General features: G+C 45.3%; 1 protein-coding gene across 2 annotated transcripts in view; it reads right to left on the bottom strand.

The window, feature by feature from the left end:
- The window catches only part of LOC130261547 (alpha-2-macroglobulin-like protein 1), a 28,528-nt gene continuing 14,279 nt past the window's right edge, over window positions 1-14,249 (bottom strand). Inside the window, exons 20-37 of one of the 2 annotated variants that reach the window (XM_056507915.1) lie at window positions 13,971-14,196; window positions 13,484-13,610; window positions 13,222-13,343; window positions 12,999-13,050; window positions 12,583-12,666; window positions 11,828-12,004; window positions 9,846-9,927; window positions 9,597-9,753; window positions 8,164-8,238; window positions 7,262-7,415; window positions 5,638-5,819; window positions 5,017-5,232; window positions 3,672-3,793; window positions 2,847-2,937; window positions 2,155-2,223; window positions 1,801-1,903; window positions 598-639; window positions 1-211 (exon numbers count right to left, since the gene is read on the bottom strand). In XM_056507915.1, the coding sequence (XP_056363890.1) occupies window positions 186-211; window positions 598-639; window positions 1,801-1,903; window positions 2,155-2,223; window positions 2,847-2,937; window positions 3,672-3,793; window positions 5,017-5,232; window positions 5,638-5,819; window positions 7,262-7,415; window positions 8,164-8,238; window positions 9,597-9,753; window positions 9,846-9,927; window positions 11,828-12,004; window positions 12,583-12,666; window positions 12,999-13,050; window positions 13,222-13,343; window positions 13,484-13,610; window positions 13,971-14,196 (2,107 nt within the window). In that variant the 3' untranslated portion in view covers window positions 1-185. Of the gene's footprint in view, window positions 366-597; window positions 640-1,800; window positions 1,904-2,154; window positions 2,224-2,846; window positions 2,938-3,671; window positions 3,794-5,016; window positions 5,233-5,637; window positions 5,820-7,261; window positions 7,416-8,163; window positions 8,239-9,596; window positions 9,754-9,845; window positions 9,928-11,827; window positions 12,005-12,582; window positions 12,667-12,998; window positions 13,051-13,221; window positions 13,344-13,483; window positions 13,611-13,970; window positions 14,197-14,249 lie in introns of both variants that reach the window. The other variant, XM_056508003.1, reaches the window with a different exon arrangement.

The following is a 14,249-nucleotide window of genomic DNA, read 5'->3' as shown; positions in this document are numbered from 1 at the left end:
TTCTTTCCAGGTTCCACATACTTTATTTGACTTGCTCCCAAACAAATGTGTATTAAGCCGGTTTTCACACAGAAACATAAGGCAAAGGAAATAGGGTGTTTCCAACACTGCAGGGAATAGAAGAGCTGGAGCAATGAGGTTTTCCCTATGGAGGCAGAAAATTCAAGTTGCAGAGTCAGAGCATACTAGGAGGAAACCTGCTTTGAGGCATCTGTAGAAAGAAAGAGGAAAGAAAAGGCAAAGTGCCTGATGAATTTTTAGGAAGGTGTCTGCGGACTAAGAGATCTTATGGGATGAGTGGCAACATCTTTTTATCATTGACATAGGCATTTCCAGTTGTACTTATGTTTGGGATGCTGTGAGGACTGTATGGAAATCAAATAAAAAGAGATCATTTTAACCTTCCATGGTATGCTCAAGCCTTAGTCTCCATTGAGATCAATACCTGGGCTAGAAACTGTGCCCAGAGCTAGTAAGTAGGTCCCAATTCAACCTGCAGTCCAAGAAGGCTCTGCATCACACGACAGGATTAAATGCAGAGCAGAGGTGGGGTGCTCTGCCTGCTCACCACCAGTTGTCTGCTCTGTTAACACTAACCTGAACTGCAAGGGAAGGCGTATTCTCTCGCTGCACGGTCATCTGTAGGAACAAGAGGAAAAGGGTGAGCTGCAGGACTGCATGGCAGGGCTGTGCCAAACTTCTTCCTCAGCAGCACAACCATCCCACTACCTCAATTTGTCACTCCTCAGACTGTGAATGCAGGAACAAACTCTAGAGGGTCAGGCCAGCAATCTGTCCCCCCAACATGTAACCCATACAGCTGTAAAAGATCACTGTGATACCTTCTAATGCAAGGATGGTTTTGGTAAATAAACACAGCATGTCCTGATAGCCTTGCATATTTAGTGGTAATTAGCATTTTCAGTCAGATAACACTCTTTAAATTGTGTGTACTATGCACAAAAATTCTTGCACAGGATAAACAAGAGAGAGAGCTTATTAGGTGACAATATTTAGCTCTGTAATAGCTGGATTTAAAAGGTTATAAAAAAAAAAGTTTAAAAATTTTTCTTGCCATGGTGTGGAAGGGGGAACAAGAATGGAATTTAGTATTTGACATGTAGTGCTGCTTTCTAAATCTCCAGCGGCAGTTTTTCCATTTTGTTCTCAAAATTTTTTTAAAAATAATTCTTAATGTTCCATCTGCTGTTTTGTCTCGTACAGAACACAGAATAATCAGAGAGCCTCAAAATATCATCAAGATCTCTCTTCTCTGTGCTAATAATTCATTTAGAGCTTTAAAGGGTAAAAAATTATTTTCCTGTTATCCTCTGAGACATGGCAGGACTCAATGAATGGTAGGATTATTACACTATGCATGAAATGCATACAACTAAATTCTGCCTTCTAGTGGATCAGAGTAGCACTATGTAATACTGATTTTAAATAAATGCCAAAGTATTCTCAAGAGAGGTAAAAAGCTGGAGAAGTCACAGCAAATTGTCAGAGAAGTCTTATAGCTTGAAGATAGAGGAGGAAAACAAACAGTCATGGAACACATAACACCCCACAACATAATCTAGTGCCAGGCAGCCTTGTCTCAAAAACTTTTCTAAGCAAGTGGCTACTTGAATATTGAAGTTTTTTACAGAGGATACCCAAGTTTGAAGCTGCAGGAGGATGTGCACTGGAATAAGGGAGTTAACAGGAATTAGGGTCACAGACATATAATTAGGGTGACAGACATATCTGAGTGGGGGATACAATTGTTACTTTATGCCAATGTCAGTGAAACCTCACCTGGCTTATAGTAGTCATAGATGTGCACTGTTGCAGCTTTCAGATTCTGCACTTCAACATCTTGTTCCACTGAGATGTTAAGCTTCAGAGGGCTCTCACCCAGCTGGAGTGAAGAATGGAAGTGAGCAGAAATGCACTGATCATCTCAAAATCACCTACATGCTAACTTTACTCCTTCTGCATCAGAGTTTTCTTTCTATCTTTCCAGGTTCTTCCACCCTCTTCCTTTTCCTCTTCTGTGAAAATAGGATTGACCAGCCTAGAGATTTGTATTTCTAATCTTCAAAAGTCCCCATGCAGAGTACTTCAGTTGCTATTACTTGAATAGGCAGTTCCCTGTGATCTTCCTCTTACCTCCTCCAAGTAGATTGTGATTTTGTCTGGTTTTATCTCTGTCTTTTTCATGAGGGGTACCTTCTCCAGCTGTATGGGAAGGCAAGAGATGAGCATGGTTAGCATCAGCTTATTTGCCTTCCCTGTTTCACAGCAGGTTTGGTATTTGTCAGTGAACCACTGTTAACAAAAGCACTCAGCATAGCCTAAGGACTAGTCAGCTTTGCCTTCCTCGGCACTAGAGATTGTTTGGAACACATCAAGCCTTAGAAAATATTTTTCAAGTATCCTTGAGCTGTGTTCCTACTTTCATCACTTGTAGTTAAGGGAAAACTGGTTGGTACGAGGTTATGTTGGATCTTCCTAGCCATTGTGTGGAACACTGGAGCATACCATTAAACAGCACTTTATGGAATATCCCTAAAAATGGCACCGGTAACTACAAAGGGGCCCAATGCACCCCAGGTGATTCTAACTAGGTGCTTTTTCATCATCTCCCTGACCTCTTCCTATGTATGCAATCCTCACTATGAACATGAAAAATTGCACAACTACTTGTGCAAGTGGAAAGCTGCCTTGTGAAATAGCCTCTTATATCTGCACCTGTAATTACTATTCTCCGACACTTCTTAAATGTTTGGATCTTTCTGGCTGAGATACATCTGGAAAACAGATTTTAGTATCCTCAAGGAAAGCAGAAGGAAAAGTCTTACCTCTTTCACAGAGCTCTGAACAGGAATGAACCCTGACAGCATCTCCACCTCCACCAGGGCCATGTTACTCGTCCCACGGTCCCCTACATATCTGCAGGGGGTCAGGAGAGAAGCACATTAGATGTGGAAGGCAGCACAGCATTTCTAGGAGATACTAATGGACACTTCCAAACTTTGCCCTGCCCTAGACTGATATGAAAGCTCAGCAGCATATCTAACTGGTGGGACAAAGGGATAAAAAAGTAGTCCCCATCCACTCATTCAATATGGACACAGATTGTGCAGCAAATGCATTATGGTCAATGTGGAAATAATATGGCTTCCAGTTGCCCTCTCCAACAGGTGGAAATGACCTTTGCTGTTACAGGCTGAGACTGGAAACGTTCCTATTGTTCTCTTTCAGTAAGGACGGTAAGGCATGGAGAACATGGATCAAGACTCTCATCCTAGACAGATGCAGGCAAGTGAAACATGGATAGGGACTGGAGTCCCCTGTCCAGTTCCAGCAGAGATTCACATCCAGGGGGAAGTACTTCATACCAAGAATCCCCCAGCATGGGAGCTCAGCTGCTGGTGCTCTGGGGACTGCTGAGCTGCTCCGTGCTGCCTGAGATGTTTGCCGTGGTTCTGCAAGACACTACCAGTGAACTGCCATGCTTGTCCAGGCCTTAATTCTCAGTTAACAATCCTCTTGGGATTCACAGAGAAGAAGAGAGTCATCCTGTGTTTCTGATTCTACAGACAGGAGGCTTTCATGGGGTTCTAGCCATACAACTGGGTTCATACCTTTCTCCACTGAAGAAAGAGCCTCAAGGGATCTCATACCTGACAGACACATGGATGTCAAACTCTCTCCTGACACCATCACATTCTCTTGGTACTGTTTCCACAAGCAGGACAAAGACCTCTTCTGTTTTTGGTGGTGGGATGTTATAGTACAAAGTAGTCTGGTGGGGGAGAGAACATCTCTGTGAAGCACCCCAGAGTTTCCCTGAATAAAGCACTGCCTGTGCCTCCAGGTTTAATGGATTGGTAGCCAGTGGCTAACAAAGTTGGACTCGTTGGCTAACACAGCTGGACTCAGCTGCACTTTCTGTTCAGAGATGTGCTGTTTAGCACATTGCATCAGATACACCTGTCAAATGCAACTCAAAACCTGGAGACTCAGCTGTCTGTGATTCATTCAGTCTCATTAAAAAAAAATGCTGTTAAGGTTGAAGGAAGCACATTAGCTCAAACACTGCCCCACAAGGAGAAAGAAGTGTAACTGTTAACTCTTGACATAGGTCTCAAGGGGAAAATACTGGTAAAACAATTACAATACCTTAAGAAAGAAGAACAAAAAGTTGGAAGTAGATAACTCAGCAGGCAGGGTGATCACACTCATCCAAAGAGCAGCACAGGCCAATCTCCCTCCACCTGCCTGGTGGAGACTGACTGCCTCCCCAGCATGTGCTCATCAGATGTCCTATGCTCATTGACTGTATGCAAGTGTAGCCAAGCAGTATGGCTCTAGTTACCTCCTACACACATGAACAATTAATAATTGTTGTGTCCTCTTGACTACACACTGCTTGCAGATTCTCTGTGTCATAACATTCTCTGTGGGCATCATCTGAACAGAAGTGACCCAGCAAAAAAGGTTGACACAGGGAGTGACTTGAGTTCTTTGCTGCATGAATGGCTCACAAGTGAACGACTATCAAAACAGCCAGAAAAATAAGATGTATCCTCCTGATGGACCACTTGTGTTGGTGTACTGGAATAAGGAGACCGTATGTGATAACAACCCAAAGAATTTTGTGTCAGAAGATATACAGTGTCCAGCTCCTGAAGCAGTGACATCAACAACACACATTCAAAATAGAAGCATATACTTTCCTGTGTCCTGACTCTCTGTGACTCCTGACTTCAGATTTACTGGTCTCTTAATAATGACATGCCTCTGTAGGATAGGACAGCAAAGCTGAGAGATTTCTGAGAAGATACCAGAGATGGTTACATGAAACCCTGTCAACAAAGTACACCTGAGCACTTTCAAATTTGACATGATTCTGCCTAGAAGGCAAAGTGCTACTCAGAACTTGAGGCTACAGACCTGCTTAAAGCCAAACCTCACTTCAGTAGTCAGAGGCAAAACCTGTGAACTCTGTTCCTTAGGCATACGCACCTGGACGTAAACGCAGCCCCTGCCTGTCGCTTGCACTGTGTAGGTCCCTGTGTCTGCAAGGAGAGATGCCTGGTGCAGGACCAGCTTGTTGTTCCTGTGCACATGGAACTCCAGTGGAGAAGCCCCTTTTCCTTTCACTGCCACCTTGACATCTCTGCTCTCCTGAGGAAGCAGGGCTGCATACTGAGCGAGGGCCTGCAGGCTGACAACTGTGTCCTGGGGGGAGAGTCAGAGTCACTTTGCTGCAGGACCATGCAGGACCCAGCACACCAGTTCAGGGACTGCAGAGAGAGCTACAGTCCTCATGGCCCTGATTCACACTCTGACAGGCAGGCTCTATCCCACTAAGCACATAGGTAGGGTCTATGCCACAGGCAGCAGGATGATTTCTGTTACCTGGAACGGGCAGCTTGTGAGCTCTGGGCTTAGCAGTGCCAGAGACCCTGGGTAATCCCAATTATACCACATAGAGAAGAGTTTGCCCATGGCACTCCCTTTCCCAAACACAGCTCATATACCTTTGCCTGCAAAGGATGGGTCTGGAGTGACATGCACATGAGAGATGTGCACATCACTCCAGGCACAACAACTCTTTTCCCCATGATTTTCCTGGTTTGTTACCTGTGTGGAAGCAAATCCTCCGAAGGCATTTCTTTGTGAACTGAGCCAGCGCACAAGCTTGCTCACTGAGGCATCACTGAGTGACAAGTCTGGTTTGGAGACATGAGCCAGGATGATGTAGGCTACTGTCTCAATCTTGGAAGAAGACTTTTCATCAGCAGATTGTGATGTCAATAGCTGTGCTGATGGGGGAAGAAATATGTGGAAGAGAAGAACTGTAAAACCCTGTATGTTCAAAGTTATGTCTCCAAGCTTCAGCATTTTTTGTGTTTCTGCATTTGCCTAGCAGAAAGTAACGGGACCCCTTACGCTGAAGAGCTTTATGATTTGTTTCCAGTCACTTGTACAAGAACTGCTCAGTCTTTGAGGGTGAATTGCTGTCAGGCTAGTGGAGGAGAAAGACCACCCAACTTACTTTGCTGTCATCCTCGCTATGCAGTGCATAATGAAGGGCAATTTAAGCAAGAGCTGGGCTCCCACTTCAGATCCAAGCTCACAAGCACTGAACACGTCTGAGACCAGTTGAATATTTTGCTGCAGTGGTAGTAGGGGACTAACCAAATCCAGCTAAGAATTTAGCTTAATTGTATGAGGCTTGATCATGTAGAAATCTTCTGCAATGGTACAATAGTGAAAACCTGAAATGCTTTCAAATTCAAAGTCAGTTTTCAGAACAAGCCTTCACTTTTGAAAGAAGAACCACCAAATCACTTGTTTGCATAATACCAGCCTCAAGACTTCAGAATTTAGCTAAGGCCCTCTACAGAGAACTTTCATAATGCTTATCACAGTGGAAGGGTTTTTCCCTTGTTTCATATGTATTATCACAGAGGCAGCTCTGAACAAGTACTGCCCTGAATGTGTGCTAATATACTCCTTCCAGTTTGCCCACTGGCTGTCCTGTGAAGCCAGCTGGCAGCTTGTGTGGCTATGCAGTGAGCAACACTCAGCACTGTAGCTAGTCAGACTGAAAAATCCTCTCTCCATTTTTTTCTGTTGTTTTTCAGACCCCCATGTAGTTCACCACACTGCCAGATAAAATGTGGGGAAGAACTTACTTATACCAACTTAGATAATATTACCAACTCTTTAATCATGGGCTTAGGTGCTTTGAACACCCACCCCAGCATCCTCACTCAGGACAGAAGTCTGTTTTTACCCAAGCTAATGAGCCAAAAAGAAGAACCAAGCTCAGCAGCACAGCAGTAAAGGTCCACCCACCCAAGGGCCCAGAGCTGAGCAGAGCAGCAATGGGGAAGCAGTCAAAAGGTTCTAATTTTTCAAGTAAATATCCTGACCAGCACCTGAACAGACATAGTGAAACAAATTTGCTCTGCAAGATCTCTTGTACTATGTATGAATTGCTGAGGAATGCCAGGAGTATCATGACACAAATAAGCATTTTAACTGCACAAGTTAAGCATGGAACACCTCTGCTGCTTTTGATTAGAAATTGTTTCCTGAGTCTGAGAGAACTAGAGATTCTAATAGCTTGAATAAATTATAATTTTTTGACACAAAAGGGTGTGAATAGCTAAATTTCCCAGAATGCTGCAATTAAATGCTATAGATATCAGATCTTGAACACAGTCATGATCTCTAGGACCCCAAAGCAACAACATACCAGTTTCTTTCTCTATCATATCCATCAGCTGCTTTCTCATCTCCATGTCCTTACTCAGCGTGAAGACATAAGCCATCAAAGCCTTGACATAAAGGCTTGTCTCATCAAGTTTTACCTTCTTGAGGCAATGTAAGGCATTATCCAACATGGTGTCCTGAAAAAGGAATCCAAACCAAGTCAATTTGCTCTGACTAAACATGTTGTAGTGAACATCTATGCCAGACACATCCTTGATGTGTTTTAGTGCTAGCATCTCTCCCAGGACTGTGAAGTGTGAGGTAGAGTGGTCAAAGCATCACTGACTGTGGGCTGAAAGCAAAGGTGTGCTGGATTTATCATTGGGATAGGGGATTGCTGATACACTAGAGAATCCAGCTGTAGGAAGTGTCTGGTAACATGCTGGCTCAGAATTATCAGACACACATGCTGTGGGTGTCTGATCCTGAAGGGTATAACGTTTCTAGAACTGTACCATTAACCCTGGAATATCAGTTATTTTTTTCTAGACCAGTTTACACTTGTCTTGAAAATCACCACTTTTATTTGGGGGGAGGGTGGGGGGGACAGTGCATACCTGTCTTTTTTTTCTCCTTTAGCTCTGTTGGTCAGTTTAATGAAAACCATTGCCTCTCCCTGCAAGTCCTTTGTTATTTTCAGACACAACTGTTTCCCTTGAGATGAGCTGGGAAAAGCAAGTGCTCTGCTTTGCTGCAAATCAGGCCATTTATATTAAGAATTCCTCAGCAAATTAAAATTTTCCTGTTTAGCTTATTGTGTAGCAAGATGGGAATGACAGAGCCTTTCACCAGCCCAGGCTGGATACCCCCTGAAGCCCTCAACCAGAGAAGGAATGAATGGTGGAGCATGCTCCCGAGCCCTGCAGGAGTTCAGGTGTGACTTACATTCCTCTCCAGATGGAGCTCCACCAGGGCAGCAGCAATATAGGCTGTTAATGAGATTGTGTCATCCACACCACCCTGCAAGCACACACAGTCATCAGAGAAGGACAAGCACAACCACTGCCTGTCATTGTACAGCCCCAAACACTGCATCTGAGAGAGTACAGCAATGTGCTTCTAGGCATTCTTCAACAGGACAGCCCTCCAGGCTCACTTGCTGAATATCCTGAAAGTTTGCTGTTGAGGACAGTCCCAGCCATGTTCACACAGCCTAAACATCCCTTCTCATAGAAAGGCATGCAGTAAACTGTAAAGCAATTTATTTTATTCAATATGTTACCACTGTACACTTGAATAAAGTTTTTATGATGCAGGATTTGCATACAAGAAGTTATGCAAGTTTACATGTAAGTCATCTAACTTGGAGAAACTACAGGTTAATATGTGTTAAGCAGGTTTTCAGGAGCTGCTTTTCATCTCAGAGGACATTCATTCTTGGGGAGGTTCTGCTTACATCCTCAGATATGAGACAAGAATCCATCTAAAATGAGATTCTAAGAAGCATCACTCACACTGACTAGAAGAAACTTTTTAAGTGTGGGGCAGGTGGAGATGCAAAACCTATTCCAAAAAGTTCTGTTCAGATAGAAAGCTGAAGGTGGGAAATTAATGACAGTCAGACAAGGATGAACACTCTACAGGTACAATCTGGTTTTATTTTGTACTGCATCCAAATTTTAGGAAAAAAAAGTGTAACCCTTTGCTTTATGAAAGTAGCAGCCTGTTTTCTTTCATAGATTTGCCTTTTATTTAATGTGGGCAATTTTGTAATCTGACCAGAGTGGATTATTTGTACCTTTACAAAGGTGATGAACCCAAATATTGCCATGCTGCACACACACTGCTCAGTATCTAAGCCCTAGGGCATGTTTACCAAGAGTTTGGTGCATTTCCAGCTACACTGCAGGGACCATTTGGGGGATGCCAAGCTCCATGAGGAGTCATATTTTTGAGGCAGTGGAGGGACAGCTGTGTCTCCAGATAATCCTGAATTAGAGCACATAAAATATTGTTCACTGTAAGGTATGAGAAGAGGGGGAATCCAGCCAGAGTATTCTAGACAAGCACTAAAATATAAAAATATTTCTCATTTCCCTGTACCCTTGTAGTGCCTTGGCACAGTTAGCTGTGCTGTCTTTTGGATAGAATCAAAATTAAGAAAGAAATTTAGACTCAGCAGAGTCTAAAACCTCACACAGAGGAAATGACTGCTGGTTTAGGTAATGTTTTTCATTCAGCTCTGAGAAGATGCTTTGGCTGTGCCAGGCCATGGGGACATTGCTTTGTGCTGCTGCTCCCCTTGGAAAAGCTGAGGAAACAAGCCTGTGCCTGACATGGAGCTCCTCCTGCTCCCCTCCCACGCGTGGCAGCCATACCTTGAGGTCGTTGTTGAAGAGCTTGCCCACGCTCTGGAAGCAGCCGCTGGGCAGCTGGTGCTGCTGCAGCCAGCGCAGAGCGCTGCGCACGTGCTCCTTGCCGATGTAGATGTGAGAGCTGGCCTGCCCAAAGGACCTGGCTACGAAAGCTGTCAGCCTGTGAGCAGAGCACAGAGCAGTCCCGGTCACAGGAGATGAACCAGCAAGGGCTGCACGTTTAGGGTGACAGCAGCAGTTCTGGTCACTCACCACGTGTTGCCCTGCTCATCCCCTTTCCCAAAGGCACTGTAGGAGCCATCATCGTGCTTGTAGAGCAGCTGGCGCTGGTAACCTGTGACAACAGGATTGTGAGCACCTCTAGCACTCAGACTGTGTCCTTGCCATGGGAAGACTGCTCCACAGCAAGAGGCTTCAGCAGGTCCTACAGTCAGAGCTGCTGAGACAAGCACACCCTCCCAGATATCCCCTGCATCCCACAGCATCCATGTGGCAAGAAGCATATGCTGGGTTGATGTGGCCAGAAATGTGTATTCTGTCACCATCTGCTGAGCCAGGTGAGGTAGTGATCCTTATTTCCATGGCACATACTATATGCTAATGGGCCATCTTTAAGGAAAGGTGAAGCAACCATCTTTATCTTTTCCACAACCCATGCTCCCTCCAGGAAGATATCATCTGCTGTGGCCCATTCAGTCCCACTGTATGACTGATAAAATTACTTCATCCCATAGGGAGATGCTCCAGCCAGGGGGAGGAGCCAAGCCTTTCCTACCTAGATAAAAAACGGAGATTTTGGACAGCAAGTTACTTTCTTTCCACTGGATTCCAGGGGAAAAGCTGGACCTTTCCACATCATCTCTGGACCTTCAGAGAAAAACTGCACCTTCTACAGGAGCACTGCTTCAGCTGAGCCACACCTGCCACTGCAGGAGGACTTTAGCCACCATTTAATCTGACTGCTACCAACACCCTGACTGATGGGGTGTCAGGCTGTATTCTGACTCTGTCAGGGTTGGGATTGTTCTTTGTAATACTGTATTTCTATTTAAATTTTCCTAGTAAAGAACTATTATTCCTAATTCCCATATCTTTGCCTGAGAGCTCCTTAATTTCAAAATTATAATAATAATTTGGAGGAAGGGGGTTTACATTCTCATTTCAATGAGAAGCTCCTGCCTTTATTGGCAGACACCTGTCCCTCAAACCAGGACAAAGTTGCACAGCACTGCTGACGTGGCAGTGCTGCTGCTCTGCATCACTGGAGCTGTTTGGAGCAAGTGCTGCGGGTACCTGCCCTGCTGCTTTCAGAAGGGTGGCATGCTCAGCCACCTCATGGCTCCCCACGTGCCAGGGAGCTGGGAATACAAAGAGCAGTAGGAGTGAGGAGGAAGGCTTTACCTAGAAGAGACAAATTAAACCCTAATTGCTCTTCAGCACTGCTCCTAGCCCTGCTGGGATTCAAGGAAGCACTTTTTATGGGATGTACAGGGCACAACAAGGCCATGCCTTTGAGCTCTGAGTGCAGAATGCTGTCTGCATCTGTTTGCTCTCCCTCCACCCTCCTCAGGGCTTTATTGTTTACCCTTTGTCTTTCCTCTCTGCCACCACCATTCTCTTGGAAGGACCCCCCTCTCCCAGACACATATACATGTTCTCAGTACATGCTTGCAGTACCAGAGAAAAAGGAGGGAAGAGGAGTCAAATCCTGTCCAGACAAGGAGACTGGCAAGCTGAAATATGAGGCACATTACAACATGAGACAGACACTGGAACTATATTAAATTCAGATTATACTGGAGAGAATTGACGTGACCCCAGAATATGTTTTCTAAAATACAGGAAAATATTAAGCTACCGAACTCTTCTTTACTCCCAAAGGCTACTCTTTATTCCATGTAATAGCAGCTGATGCCCTGTTTTCACAAGCTGCTTCTGTCAGCCTTGGACTGATAAGTGAACAAATAGGCATCACATAATGATGGAAATCACTAATTACCTACACCTTTCTCAAAAAGACTTAATACTTCAATTACTGGCAGAGCTAAGTCATGCTTTCTTCAGAAACTTTTCTTTCCATGAGACATTTCCCTTTTCTCTGTGATACCTTCCTTTGTCACAGCTCTGGCAGTCATTCCCACTCCTGCCCTTCAGCTCCCCATCAGATCTGTGCCCCACACTCTTGATTTCTAGCAGCTTCATTTTGCAGCAGAAGGAAGAAGGACAATGCTTACCTGTTGTCAGAAATTTCAGTGCTTTATCCCTAATTTCTGGGCTCAGTTGTTTGGTCTTGTTCAGGTACTGGAGTATGTAGATGTTTGGTGCAAACTGGACCATGTTCTGTTCACCACAGCCAAAGGGCATGCTTAGCAGCTGGTCTAAATTTTGAAGTGCTGGACCCATGATGTCACCTTACATTTGAGAGGAGAGACACGAGAAAGGAAAAGCACAGACACTGAGCAGTGTGAAACAAAAGGACTGCTGCTTTCCCTAGACCCTGCTGGGATCCTAGAAAAGAGCCAGTCCCAGCCTGAACAAACATGATTGAGATTTCTGGTCACCCCTCCTACATTAGGCCAGTACAAGAAGGGAGGCCATCATGGTTCTGGGAGGAGGAAAGGGGGTCTGAAGAAAGGTAAAGAGAGCTGTCATTCCTGGGTGGGTATCAAGGTGGGAAAGGAATTACAGAGACAAAATTGGTGGAAAGATCCAGGGATGGTTTTGGTTCACTTAGGCAGATGGGAGTGACAGAAGTCAGAGAGGATATCCTGTTTTGTGCCTTTTCCTCCAGACACTTGGGGATCACTGAGAATCATTCCTTATGAGAGGAGTAAATACTGGAAAAGATTACTTAATCAACATTTCTGAGGTCAACATCACACCCCTTACAAATGATCTCATTAGGACCTGGGTCAATGCATCAATAAGGCCAAAGCTTTGTGCAAGTTTTTCTCACTACAGACCCAAGAGTAGGGAAAGCCTTTCTCACCAATCACAGAGAATGTGACTCGGGCAGATCCCTCCAGCACTTCTGCAGGCAGAGTCAGGGAGAACTCTTCAGAGATGGTGTTATCTGGGGAAGGCAGATTCCAGATATTTATCCCATGGAAGAAGCCACTCATACAAGTGTAGCAACCAAGGAGACCCAGGTGAAGCATAATGTGACATCAAGTCACAGGAGCCAAGACTTGCAAACAAATGCTTCAATACAGGAAATTTTGCCAGGTAAAAGATTGACATAGACAAATTATAGTGGTTGTTTTCCCAGGCAGGCTGGGAGAGCTTGCTCTCCCACTAGTGCTTGCTCTCTGATTAATTCTCCCCCACCTCTGGGTATTTGCACGAACCCTTCCCCTTCCATCCTGGTCTCATGATCAATGGTAGTCAGGAATTTTTGTCCCCTACCTGCAGGACAGAGAATGGCATTTTGGGTCTTCTCTTGTAGGACACCTCCTGGCTGCAGATGGAGAAAGAGTATTTCAGATAGGGAAGATAGGGAAGACAGAAAGGACTTAGCAAGTTTGTCTGATGTCTAAGAAGGGGCTAAACTTCCTCTTTGCATCTTTCTACCTGCCCCAGTGGACAAACCCCTGTCCCCAGGGGTTCTCCATCCTGGGATGTGACCCACCTTCACAAGCAGAGATTTTATCACTGTGTCTCTCCCTCCTTGCAAAGGTGTCACAGCGATCCTGTTACCACACAGACTGTGTGACTCTTCTGCCACGCTGCTCACGGTGACGTTCACTCTGCCTGCAGGGAGCACAGGGACACAGTGCTGAGCACTCAGAGCAGACAGCTCTGTGTATGAGCATTAGGCCCAGACATGCAGACATGGGCAAATTCCAGCCCTCCTCCCACGAGCTGTCACACATCCCTCTGCCCAGCCTCACCCAGCCTGGTTGCTGTCACGTTCCACACAAAGGTTTTTGCTTCATTGGCACAGAGGCAGCTGCTGAACTGGCACCTTGGACAGGCATCCACCTCTAGTTCTGGGGTCTCTGTGAGGGTGGTGTGGACCTGAGCGTGGTTGGATGTACAAGCACACATCGGGTTAGTGTTAGTAACAGGTACTGCAATGCAGCAAACACCCTAAGTCATAAAGTGTGAGGTTGTGCTTTATGGCCCAGATACCAGCATCTAGGGCTCCTGAGGTTATAGCCCAGATACCAGCATCTAGAGCTCCTGAGGTTATGGCCCAGGTACCAGCATCTAGGGCTCCTGAGGTTATGGCCCAGATACCAGCATCTAGGGCTCCTGAGGTTAGGGCCCAGGTACCAGCATCTAGGGCTCCTGAGGAGCTCAGAGCTTGCCTTTGGGCCCAAGCTTTTGTTCTGACAGAGGCCATGGAATTGGGGAAACTCACGTGGAGGAACTCACCTGGATACAGTCCTTGAGGTAGTTGAAGACAGTGGCTCTTAGACTGAAAGTCTCTCCTTGGATCACAGAGTATGGCAGTGATACATCCACAAAGAAGGGCTGGAAGACCCTAAGAGAGGTCAGAGGCGAGAAGCCAAAGCCAGTGTTGGCAACACAGAAGGTGTTGGCGTTCCATTCTGTGATGGTGTCAGGTACAGCAGCTTGGAGAGATGCTTGTCCATCATCCCTACAGCAGGAAGCAGAAGAGGAGGACTTGCTTAGAAGTAGTCCAGGAGTGTC

This window comes from Oenanthe melanoleuca, chromosome 1 (assembly GCF_029582105.1).
Source record: "Oenanthe melanoleuca isolate GR-GAL-2019-014 chromosome 1, OMel1.0, whole genome shotgun sequence".
Lineage (NCBI taxonomy): Eukaryota > Metazoa > Chordata > Aves > Passeriformes > Muscicapidae > Oenanthe > Oenanthe melanoleuca.
The sequence above is the reverse complement of the archived record's forward strand: the minus strand, read 5'-3'. Positions and strand labels throughout refer to the sequence as shown.